General features: G+C 35.4%; 2 protein-coding genes across 5 annotated transcripts; one reads left to right on the plus strand and one right to left on the minus strand.

The window, feature by feature from the left end:
- Positions 1-997: 997 nt before the first annotated feature.
- Positions 998-2,968, plus strand: LOC141719267 (protein FAR1-RELATED SEQUENCE 5-like). The gene has a single exon (XM_074521645.1). It carries the CDS (start codon positions 998-1,000, stop codon positions 2,966-2,968), a length of 1,971 nt encoding a protein of 656 aa, XP_074377746.1.
- Positions 2,969-4,347: 1,379 nt separating this feature from the next.
- Positions 4,348-12,372, minus strand: LOC141720529 (uncharacterized). Of its 4 annotated transcripts, none has more exons than XM_074522989.1 (12): positions 12,196-12,372; positions 10,835-11,325; positions 6,982-7,258; positions 6,823-6,885; positions 6,678-6,743; positions 6,515-6,583; positions 6,353-6,421; positions 6,197-6,265; positions 5,969-6,079; positions 5,492-5,881; positions 5,141-5,389; positions 4,348-4,804 (listed from the first exon to the last, which is right to left on the minus strand). In XM_074522989.1, the coding sequence occupies exons 3-10, from the start codon at positions 7,237-7,239 to the stop codon at positions 5,738-5,740; spliced, it is 849 nt and encodes a 282-aa protein (XP_074379090.1). In that variant the 5' UTR covers positions 7,240-7,258; positions 10,835-11,325; positions 12,196-12,372; the 3' UTR covers positions 4,348-4,804; positions 5,141-5,389; positions 5,492-5,737. The 4 variants fall into 4 exon arrangements, with proteins under 4 accessions (XP_074379090.1, XP_074379092.1, XP_074379089.1 ...); XM_074522991.1 differs by having other exon boundaries at positions 6,197-6,259; positions 10,835-11,330; XM_074522988.1 differs by having other exon boundaries at positions 10,835-11,330.
- Between the last annotated feature and the right edge of the window lie 465 nt (positions 12,373-12,837).

Raw genomic sequence — 12,837 nt, forward strand, 5'->3', positions numbered from 1 at the left:
AAAAAAAAAGAAAATGAAGCTAAAGCGAAGGCGGAAAAGTCGAAGAAAAAGAAAGACGACGATAAGGGTGATAAAGGCGGTTCTTCCAACACCGTTAAAGTTTGATCATTCTCGTCGACATAAAATATTATTATGTATTTGTTTTGAAAAAATATTTGAATGTACTCCATTTATCTTTGAATGAAATAAAATATTTAATGTTTTATTTTTCTTGTACTTGTCCAATATATTTTATCAATTTTAAATTTTAATAAACAAATATAATACTAAAATTTGAAAATGTGAAAATCCAAAAAAATGAAAATTTATCGAATTTTCGTTATCTATAAAAAAATATAAAATAATTTAGCCCCCAAAATGTTAAACATTTCTTGGTAACAAAATATATATAAATACCGTATTTTATTTAAGAAATAATTTTTCTTAATTATTATAATCATTATATTTTAACATCCATATAGTTGGATCGTCAAAATTTGTACTTTACAACTTACACGTCAAGAAACATCATTTGACATAACTATTATGCAAAATTTTCACAAAACTATGTAAAATAGTTGCATATTATAATTAAGTTACTCTTATAAACATTTATATTTTCAAACTAACATTTAACATATTAAATGAAATATAATAAGTCTAGAAACTATTTTTTATAATTTTTTTTGATTAATTTTCTAATTTTAAAGAAAATAACAAAAATAAACAACCCAACCGCAATGTTTCATTGCGGTAGACACTTCCCCCCGCAATGAAACATTGCTGGGGTACGTTGTAAAGTTTTATTAAAACTGCAAATATTTACAGTTGTTGGCTTGGGGGTTTGTACAGTGCCGCAATGTTTCATTGCGGCCATCACAATGAAACATTGCGGGCGTGCATTTAATGCACACAACTACCTTAAAATGTCTGTATTTTTGAAACATTGCTGTTTTACTGCTTCTTAACATTCTACTCAAATTTATTCTTCTGAAAAAAAGGTTAGTATTCAATATCCATGGCTTCTTATTTATTTGATTATTCAAGTTCATCTAGTGATCATAACGATTTTAATTATGTTACCCCCCCCACAAAAAAGAGGGTTTATCGTAAAATCTTTAATGATGATGAAGTAATAGATGTTGATAGTATTGAAGATAAAGTTAATGATCCGGGGAAGCGAAAAACGCATAGTGATGATGATGTTGGATTCGGTTGGAAGAATCACGATGTTCACGGTGATTCCGATGATAGTAATGATTCTTTTAATGGCGATGATGATGATAAAATTAATGATGAAAATTTTATTGGAAATATGAATGATGTAGTTCCTTTTGTTGGTATGATGTTTGATTCGTTGGATGAAGCGGAAAGTTTTTATCGAGGTTATGGTCGAAGTATAGGGTTCGAGATAATTATTCGAAGTAGTCATAAGCATTCAAGAAATGGTGGTATATCGTCACGTTTGTATATATGTCGAAAGGGTGGAAGATTGGGCCCAAAACCCTTGAAAGTTGAAGATAGGGCTAAAGGGAAACGACCTCGAGATGTTATTCCTCGAACTTGTTGTCGTTCTCGTATGTGTGTTGCTCACAAAGTAAGCTCAAACAAATGGGAAGTAACCAAGGTCAACCTAGAGCACAATCATGCTATGGTTACATCGGATAAGGTAAATTTCATGCAAAGATCACGCAACATAGATCCGTTTACCCGATCTTTGATTGAGTTATTCAACAAATCGGGTATCGAGACCCCGAAAGTGATGAATTTACTTAGTGAGACGTGTGGTGGTATTGAAAAAATTGGTTTTTCCGCTCAAGACGTACGAAATGTAATACGTGACATTCGAAGACGGATTTTTGATTCCGGTGATGCAGAGTGTGGATTGGTTTTGTTACGAGACTTGCAAAAACAAAGTGATGGCAATTTTTTCTACCGAGTGGATGTGGATGAGGAGAATCGGGTTAGGGGTTTGGTGTGGGTTGATCCTCGTTCGCTTAACGCGTACAAGAATTTTGGAGATGTGGTGACTTTCGACTCGACATATCGGACTAATAGGTATGACATGCCTTTTATTCCAATTACGGGAGTGAATCACCACTACCAAAATATTTTGTTTGGATTTGCACTTATAAGGGACGAGAAAGAGACTACTTATAGATGGGTTTTGAAGACTTGGTTGGAAGCGGTCGATAACAAGCCACCTATTACCATTATTACGGATCAAGACATCGCTTTAAGTAATGCCATTTATGAGGTTATGCCTAACACCAACCATACATATTGTACGTGGCATATTAGTAGCAAGTTTTCCGAGAAACTATCTACTTTGTATACTCAATACTCGGAGTTCAAGACGGATTTTAATGCATGTATCTACAAGTCATTGTCACCAACGAAATTTGAAGGTAGGTGGGAGGACTTGAAAGAGAAATATGATCTTGAAAATCACAATTGGCTAAATGATATGTATGCAATTAGACGGCAATGGGTTTTTGCTTTCACGAAACAACATTTTGCTGCCGGTATGACTACCACCTCAAGGAGCGAGTCTATGAATTCATTTTTTGATGAGTATGTGAAAGCGTCGACCGGTTTGAAAGAATACATTGAGAATTCACAAAAAGCTTTGGACTCACAATATTTACGGGAGGTTCAAGCCGATTTTGACACCGAGTACAAGGAAAGGAGACTATTCTCTAACTCGTCAATAGAGATACATGCCTCCAAGATATACACAAAAGAGATGTTTAAGCGATTTCAAAAAGAGCTTCAAAAAAGTCAATCTTTTGTTGTGAAAAGCATGAAAGGTTGTGGAGATTATCTTTCAAAGATGTATTTGGTAGAAAAGTCCACCTTGCCGGAGATTAATAGAAGGAATTTTTTCTTGAAGGTTTCCATCGACGGGAGTTATTCTTGTACATGTAAAAAATTTGAACATTCCGGGATGATTTGTAGACACATGATCCGTTACCTTAACAAGAAATAAAAGACGATGATACCACCAGATCTTGTAACAATGAGGTGGACAATAAACGGAAACAAAGTTGCGGGACCTCTACCGTGTACGCCTCGGATGCTTGGTAATGTTGTAGAATCTCAAACGGCAAGATATAGTGGATTGTGTAAAGCTTTCCAAGGTTTGTCCGTTGTTGGTAGTTGCTCCGTTCCGCGGTACAATTACTTGATGAGCGTGATCAAGAGAGAAAAGGAGTATGTGATTAAGTCTTTTCCGGGAGAAAAGAGAGAGAAAAAAATAAATGAGGACTATGAAAGTGATGAAGAAGATGATCCGTTATTAGATCCCCCAAGGTCACAAACAAAAGGACGTCCAAAAGCGGGTAGATTCAAAAGTGGTATCGAGACGTAAAGTTCAAATAAACAATTTCGAAAGTGCAGTTTTTGTGGGGCGAGGGAAGAAGGCCATGATAGAAGAAATTGTCCCTCGAGATTATTAGGAAAAAAAGGAAAAAATTGATTGTAATTTCTTATCATGTACTTTGAAATATTAATGAATTTTAATTAAATATTTTCAATGTTGTTAATGTTAGTACTTGTTGCCATTATTAATAATCCCAAAAAAAGAAGTGACTCCAAAAAAAAATTTGAAAAAAAGTTATTTTTGAAGATTTTTTTTTCCAAAATTTGGCAGAAAGTTTTCTGTAAAACAGAAAAAGTATTATATAAAAAATAAATCATTTGCAAGTGCAATGACCAATCTGCAAATTTATGCAAAACCCAGATTACCCCCGCAATGAACCATTGCGGAATCCGCAATGAAACATTGCGGCATCCGCAATGAAATATTGCGGGCCTAAACTGGGCTTTGCCGAATTTTGCATATTGGTCACTGCACTTGCAAATGATTTATTTTTTATATAAAACTTTTTCTGTTTTACAGAAAACTTTCTGCCCAATTTTGGAAAAAAAAATCTTCAAAAATAATTTTTTTTTCAAATTTTTTTTTGGAGTCACTTCTTTTTTTGGGATTATTAATAATGGCAACAAGTACTAACATTAACAACATTGAAAATATTTAATTAAAATTCATTAATATTTCAAAGTACATAATAACAAATTCGGCATGACCTCTTTGTTTTTAAGTTAAACTTTACCTGTAAAATAAAAAAACCGGCATGACCTATTATTTTTAAGTCAACCAAAAACCTGTAAAATTTCAAACCAAACCAAACTAAACTTAAAAATGAATGGCCTTGACATGCCAACTACAAACAAACCAAACCAAACTAAACTTAAAAATGAATGGCCTTGACATGCCAACTATAAAAAAAACAAACCAAACCAAAATAAACTTAAAAATGAATGGCCTTGAGATGCCAACTATAAACAAACCAAACCAAACCAAACCAAACTTAAAAAAAAAGGCCTTGATATGCCAACTACAAACAAATCAACTAAAATAAATACATCTAACCAACCAAAATAAATACAACCAATCTAAATAAAATACAACCGGGCAAAATATGTACAACTAACTAAAGTAACTACAAGTCACTAATCAAATAACAAACTAGTGTCCCGCCTCTCTTTGTCGAATGCCCCACTCAGAAATGTGTCTAGCAACCCCTTTTGATAACTCGTGCGCCATCCGATAGCGAAAAGTCTGTACATCAACTTTAGGGTTCCACACAGCTGATGGCAAGGAGATCCCGTTGAGCATACCGTCCATGTACTTGGATACATACACACCACAATCATTGCCACCATCTTGCTTGGGTCGAGCATCAAGACCATTAACCCGGGTATATTTCAATGGAAATCGAGATGGATGCAAATAATTGAGCATATATGGGATCAACTTTTCCTGCAAATAACGGGATATGAACCTAACAAGTCATTATTTAATTATTAATCTATTTAAAACTACTGGTAGGGAATTAAAGAATGATATTTCACGGGAAATGAACCTAACAAGTCATTATTTAATTATTAATCTATTTAAAACTACTGGTAGGGAATTAAAGAATGATATTTCACGGGAAATGAACCTAACAAGTCATTATTTAATTATTAATCTATTTAAAACTACTGGTAGGGAATTAAAGAATGATATTTCACGGGAAATGAACCTAACAAGTCATTATTTAATTATTAATCTATTTAAAACTACTGGTAGGGAATTAAAGAATGATATAGTTACCATAATGTAATACTGGAAGGGGTGAGCGATGTTCCCTGTTGTGTCTTTGTCGTCCCTAAGAGGATCAATGTTTAGCATTCTCATTTTGTTGAGATTAACAACAAACAAGAACCAATGAGAGCTATCACACGTGGGGAAAAATGCAAAGTCACAAAACTGAAGAGGCAAGTTACCCCCCTTGTTAGCATAATCTCTAAAGAACCTCTCCATTGACTTCTTGGCATCACCTTTTAGGGTACTCGGAGAAGCCTACAATTACAAGTCAAAAAATAGGTTAACATTTATACAGCATAATTGATATCTGTTTATAGAAAAGCAGGTTGGAGCATTGCTATTTGTTTAATAGAGTACCTTCAAGTTAGGACAAAACTCAAGTGCCATCGCCATGAAAAAGCTAGGAGCAATGAAATACCGCCTGGGCTTGAAACTTTTTGTTCTGGGAATTTTTTCCCATTTTTCCCAGAGTTTATCCTCTCTAAGTCTCAAGAGCTCACCATAGGCATTGAGAACATCATCCTCCACCCAAAACTCTGGTCGCAAAGTTGTTACTTGGCTATGTGTAAGAGGATAAGTAATGCCCCGCTCACTGTGATCACGTCAAATGTAATCAACCTCTAAACTCCAGAAATGCCGATACAACCACCTCACTTTCCGATTTTTTAGTGGCCTTGTCATATCACCACGCCGCTCAGGACCACCTCGTTTCGCCGCATCCTCCGCCAAATCTTCAATTGAGTCCATCTACAAAATAAACAAAAACACAATTAGCATATTTGAAACTAGTTAATCTAAGGCCATTTACTTTAAAAAAGAGTTAAGAGTTATTACATCAAACATGTCCCGTAGCTCACTAGGAACAGAAGACTCGCCTATGCCCAAATGTACATATGGAGTGACAAGGGAGGAAGAGGCCTCTAAAGATTCTGGAGTAATAGGCATCTGCAATCCATAAATTAAGTACACATTTAACACTTAGTTTAATCCATCTATAACTAGTTGTAGGGAATTAATCCATTTTAATCCCATTTAGTTGACATAGTAGGGAACAAATAATACCTTTAGTGGAATAGGTTGAAATGTCATAGATCTGTGGAATGGTGTTGGAGTAGTATAATCAACCTGCAATTGGAAGCCGATACATAAACATATTCAACACACGAAGCTAAAATATTTTAGGTGCATAGAATGACAATATTTGTTAAATATTTATACCTGAGGGGGAATGGATACAGGTGTCGGAGCAGTGGTGGGTGGAACATCAGCAGGAGATTGAACCTCAACCTGTAATTTGAAGCCGATACATAAACATATTCAACACTCGAAGCTAAAAATGTGTAAGTGCATAGGAGGACAATATTTGTCAAAGATTTGTACCTGAGAGGCAATGGATACAGGTGTAGGAGCAGTGGCGGGTGGAACATCACCAGTAGACTGAACCTCAACCTGCAATTACAAGCCAATACATAAACATTATTCAACACAGGAAGCTGTAAATATGTAAGTGCACAGGAGGACAATATTTATAAAATATTTGTACCTGAGGGGGAATAGATACATGTGTAGGAGCATGGGTGGCTGGAATATCACCAGTAGACTGAACCTCCTGCAATTACAGCCAACACAGACATATTAATCGAAGTTCTACGATGTATGAAATGAAAGCTTTTGTTAGAAATTTATACCTCACGTGGACGTTTAGGGGGGACAAGTACTGCGGTATCCTCCTCAGGACCACCAGTCTCATCCTGCCATTAATGTAAATTAAAGACACATAGGTCATTTACATATTCAATAGACGAAATTAAAAACATCACAAGTTCGTGAATGATAGTTATTAGTACCTCACGAGGACGCTTCTGAGAGATAGGGGGCGCTGTCTGTTGCGAGCTACTAGGAGCTGTATCATGAATGTCTACCTCACGTGCATCTCCAGCAGGAGGCTGACGCTCAATAAGAGGCTGCTGAATATCTTTCGGTCTGATGAAAGCGGGCCTACTGTATCCAAGACCCTTCCACTCAGTCATTACCCGATCATAATGTGCGAGAAAATCGGGAATGACATCATAGAACCAGCTAGGAGGGCCGCGCATGTGGATCATGTATTCCTAACAGTTATCCCTAACAGTCCACAGAAATCAAACCCCCAATTATATCCCTAACAGTTAAAAACAAACATATTTCGGAAAATTACCTCAAGAATGTATGAGCGAGAGAGAGAGAAAGAGAACAAAGCTGCTTGATTAAGGAAGATATCAGGAGCTGTTTGATTTCGCTGAAATCGCTTTTGATCGCCGGTGTTTTGTGTTTGTTTCTGGGTTGGGGTGGGTATAATGGTAGTTTCCGCGTGTGTCTGTGTTCAAAAGACGACTACCGCAATGCTTCATTACGCTGCCGCAATGATTCATTGCGGTAGTGGGTTCATGTTTATTTAAAATTCGAATTAATATTTAATATTATTAATATTTTCAAATATTCAAATATTTTAATTTATTACTAAAAATATTGAATAATTAAAATATGTAAATATCAAAATATTTTCCTTTATTATTTTAATATATATTATTAAATATTTAAATATATTAATTTCATTTTAATGTTTCAATACTTTTAAAATATTGAATATTAAATATTAAATATAATATTTAATATTATTATAAAATATTTTATAATATTTTTTAAATATTATATTTTTAATCAGAAATATTAAGAATAATATCTTATTAAATTAATATTTATGTAGTTAAAAAAACATTGATAAATGAATTAACATAGGAAAAGGGTAAAAAAGGGAATGGAGTATGTGGGCCACATCCGCAATGTTTCATTGCGGCCTCGCAATGAAACATAGCGGCAATAGCGGATCCTAGCCATTCGTTTTTTATTTCAATGGTCCTGATTTGTTGGTTGGATAGGGCCCCTATATATATTATTATGTATAATTCATACATTATTTAAAAAACACAATCATATATCACCTATACAAATTACAATACTACTAATATTTAACTTCTCCATATACACACAATAATACACCACATATATCATATTTTCTCTCAGTCGACGAGTACATGCACAACTGACAAGTACAAAATGCACACTCGACATGTCCAAGCCGCACATTCGACACGTTTAGACTGCATATTCGGAGAAGGAGTTTTCTGTCACATATTATTAATATTATTTTACTGATTGTAGTCACTTGTAATCATCTTGATATCATTATAATGAAATCTTTCGGTTGGGTACCGTCCCACCCGTTATTTTTACTTTTTCACGGGGGTTTTTACGGGGTAAAAACAGCTTTTTTTCCAATGTAGTGGTAAACTTAGTGGCCTTTGTCATTTTAAAGTAGTCGTGGGAGATTGTTGTTTGAAGGAGGCCTGGGATTTAAAGATCTTCTACGATGGAAATGTGGAATTCGAGTGTAGTGCTATTTCAACTCTGACGTATTATAAGTAGAGTTAGCTCAATATGGGTTGACTGGATTTATGCTTGCATCTTGTAAATGAAAGTTTTTTGGTCGATGAAAAACTGTCAGGGTGCTCATGGAGTCTTAAATAGATTTTTAACTCACGTCACATGGCACTGCAACATGTTACTTATCATGTTGGTCACAATTCCAACTTTAATCTCTGGTATGACCCGAGGGTTCATGGTCATATATTATAGAGCAACTAGGAGCTTCTTTTATATTTATTATGGAATCTAGTTATCTTGCTACTATTAACACAATGCTTAGTAATGGGGAATAGGATTTTAACACTACCATTTATGATTTGGCCATGAAATTGCGTCATATTTGTTCCACTACTGGCCTATTGCCTTAAGTTTTGCTGATAGAATTACCTGGGATGATTGCGGGGATAATATTTCAATATCTACTAGATGGAAGTCCCTTAGTTCACGTCCTTAAAGACCAGACTGGAGTCATCTGGTATGACATAAGTTCGCAGTCCGTAAATACTTAATTCTTTTATGGTTGGTGATTAAGCAACGCCTTCTCACTCGAGACAGAATGGTACGTTTTGGTATTAATGTTGACTCTATCTGTGTCCTCTGCAATTCTACGATGGAAACTCAAGAACATTATATTTGTGGCTATCCTTTTACTAGCATTGTTCTTGCCTCATGCGCTATGTAATGAATTTAGTTATTACTCAAACGATTGACACCAGTTAGCAACCACGACACCAGCTAACAACAAAGATGATACTGATTTTATAAATGAAAGAAAAATAGTGTTTCATTAAAGGATAAAACGAGTATAAAATGACTAACTGGACTTTCAAGATTCCAGACTCTCCCAACCCTTAATTTCATATACAAGATAATCGATATCCTTTTCCTCCTCATCTCTACCCTAATACAACCAGCTATTAGTTAAATGACTCTTTTGTCCTTGGGCCTGCTACGTTTATAGACCTTAGTTACAGGGCTTTGGGCCTGGTGTCTGATATTAACACCCCCTGCAAGTGCCACCTTGTCCTCAAGGTGGAAAGAAGGAACACGTTGGCTAGTTAGTGTGACATCCTCCTTTGTCGCCTCAAATGCTGGCAATCCTTTCCATTTAATCAAAACTTCCTCTCGAATGGAGTTTCCAATATGCACTTTTCTAACACCAAGCACAAGCTCAAGTTTAGCTTCCAACTCCAGGTCAGATGTGAGTTGTGCTGGGATTGGAATCTGAGCAGAGACAGGATCTGTTCCCATACATCTTTTGAGCTAGGAAACATGAAATACCAGATGAATCTTTCTTGTAGTTACTTTGAGAAGAAGAAGACTTTTTCTATAACAACCTTGATGATGAGGATCATATTCCTTTGCAACGCCATGACTAAGAAGCAAGCCCATGTAGCTCATGAACATTACAATCTAAAACTCTATCCATCTTCCTGTCCTCGTCTCCAAGTTGACATTTTTCTAAAGTATCCCATATTTGTGCATCGACGCACTACTCAAGCGGGTCTAAATTGCTTTGTATAGTTCCTTCAAATATGGTTAGATCCCGAGGCATAATATTAAGCCTTGACCTCAAGTCTTTGGGTCTAATGAATGAAATATCATTGCTATCAATGATAATACAACCATCTGTAGGTTCAACTACCTAGAAAAGTGTTTGTATTAGAGTTGATTTCCCACTTCCTGTTCTTTCAACAATTTCAATTCTCATCCCTGCCGGAAAAGTGCATGTTACGCCATGTAGAATAAGGGGTAAATGTAGAGCACAGCGAACCTGCAAATTATAAATATCAATTTCTCCTCTTAATAACCAAGAACTAGCTGGTCTATTTTCTTGTATGAGAAGAGGAGCTTAATTCAGAATGGTCATATATTGAAGAATGATCTCTAATGATATCATTTTGGTTTCCAAATGGTACAAACACCATATTACTCTCGATAGATTACCATTTAAGGCGAGTCCATATGTTACAGCCAACCCTGCAATTGCAGGATTTATGCTATCTCTAAAGTACATTGAGAAAACCAAAAGGAAGATAAAGGTGACACCGGGGAATGTATCAAACCGCATCAATAGCCATTTCATTGCAGCAACAACTTGGAACTCATGATGAGAATACGCATCCACTATTTTCATATTTGTTGACATAAATATTGAATATTGATAAAAAAACTTATAGTTGTTATTCCCAAAATTATTTCAAAAAAATATTAAATAAATGGAGCTTCACATACCTGACTTAATCGTGATAGTTCTCTTGAGCAAGCATATAATATTTCTTGCCCTCAAGGTGAAAGTATGGGAATCGTGCCGTAATAGACATGGCATCCTACCAGGTTGCCACAAAAAGTGGTAGCCCCTTCCATTTAATTAACACCTTCATAGCCGTCTGTGAGTCTTGTTGCCGCTGTCTAATATCTACCCACAATTCTGGCTCAGCCACTAATACCAGTTCTGTAATAAACTGATCTGGAATTGTTGGACTTGATGGTAAAGGCCCAGTAGCTTGTTTGAGCTAAGAGTTGTGGAAAACATGATGGACTTTACTTATTTCAGGAAGCTTTAATCTATACACAACCTAACCAATACGTTCCAACACTTCAAAAGGGCTGTAAAACTTTGCAGTTAGTTTCTCATAAGGTATCCTAGCCAATGTTTGTTGGTGATCCAACACTGCATCCCATTTCAGCAATGTAGCTTCAACACTTTTCACAGGAGAATGACCCTTTCCTAGACAAGTAACCATAGGAGAATCTCAACCAAATAATACTTTAACTATTGGAAATTTTGCAATGAATACGGGTTGGTTGACCATTTTACTGGACATATCAAAATTTAGGGATAAACTATTATCAGTAATGAAATAATCTAAAGCAAGTCTACCATTACCCATCACTCCTCGCACCCTCCCCTTGAAAACCTGATATAAGTACGGTTGAGCAGCTTGAAGATTAAAATGCCTCTTAAGCTTAGTTCTAGCCTCTAAAGCTAACTCTGGTCCTTTTTCTTCCAGTAGCTTATAATACATCAGCTCACCTACACCATAACATCCTACTAAATTCCTGTGAAGTTTATTGTCAAAAAGCTCACATCCTCTCTTAGTATCAAATGCAATTACTAGCCTGAGCTGAGTCATCATCTCAGTGACCTTATTCTTAACATGACATTCATCAAATTTTGTTGCTTCATGCACTATTCCTCTATTAGGCTAAAAAAACTCTAGTTCAGAAATTTTAATGTTATCAGGCCACTTATTTTCATCAAACTAGACATTAATCATTTTCTTATATCTCCCTTCCAAATGATACTTAGCATATTCATTCTCATGAAACTTATAAAATGGGATCGATTTATACCCAGTTAAAGGATATACAAAATCTTTATTGATAGCTTTTTCACTTGACTCAACATTAAAAACAATAAAATCAATCTGTGAACTTAAATCAAACACTTCATGGGCATAATTTGCAGGTGTTAACACTTGTAATTGTTCTAAATCCTCACTATCATCATCAACTATTTTCTCAACTCTACCCGGATTATCCAGTTTATCAACAAGTAAAGCATGAGTAGGAGTATCTGAAGATTGACTTACTTGATTAGAGGCTGAGAATCCACTTTGTTAGAAATATGTTGTAGTCTTGATTATAATTCACCAAAATACCTGAGTAGATTTATTTAGTGTCATTTGTAGCCTTCAACGGATAACCACAATTATCTATCCGTTGTAGAAGTAGCTTATATGAATAAGTATATAGCACATTCTGTGCACTGGAATAGACGGGGGAATTGGTAATTTTTAGTAGTTTTTAAGTCATGTTGACTACTAGCAAGATATACAAAATAGGTGGGTTAATTGTACATATAAAATTCCTTGTAATTTTGTATAAGCGAAAAAGTGTCAACTGCTATGAAAACAAATTCAACTGCTAATCTACAAAGCTTCAACGGATGATTCTACAAGCTTCAACGGATAATTCATATGCCCTCAATGGATAAGCCAGTCAAGCCATCAAGGGATAACAGATAAAGATGTCAACGAATATTATCAAGAAAGCTTCAACGGATGACACCAACATAATGTCAATGGATAACGCCTTTGAAGCTTCAACGGATAATCAACTAAGATAGCAGTTGATAGGGGCTTGAAAGAAGCTGACAGAGTCACATAGGTTGATAGTATATAATAGGAATATGGAAGCCGAGTCACATAGGTTGATAGTATATAATAGGAATA

This window comes from Apium graveolens, chromosome 4, assembly GCF_009905375.1.
Source record: "Apium graveolens cultivar Ventura chromosome 4, ASM990537v1, whole genome shotgun sequence".
NCBI classification, from domain to species: Eukaryota; Viridiplantae; Streptophyta; class Magnoliopsida; order Apiales; family Apiaceae; genus Apium; species Apium graveolens.

What these genes read in the sequence shown, in the direction of transcription:
- LOC141719267 (XM_074521645.1), top strand. Translation starts at nt 998, where the DNA reads ATGGCTTCTTATTTATTTGATTATTCAAGTTCATCTAGTGATCATAAC.
- LOC141720529 (XM_074522990.1), bottom strand. Translation starts at nt 7,239, where the DNA reads ATGATCCACATGCGCGGCCCTCCTAGCTGGTTCTATGATGTCATTCCC. An exon ending in ATGTATCTATTCCCCCTCAG is followed by an intron (nt 6,584 to 6,677) that starts GTACAAATATTT and finishes TTGTAATTGCAG; the next exon opens with GTTGAGGTTCAGTCTACTGG. An exon ending in AGCTACGGGACATGTTTGAT is followed by an intron (nt 5,882 to 5,968) that starts GTAATAACTCTT and finishes TTTATTTTGTAG; the next exon opens with ATGGACTCAATTGAAGATTT.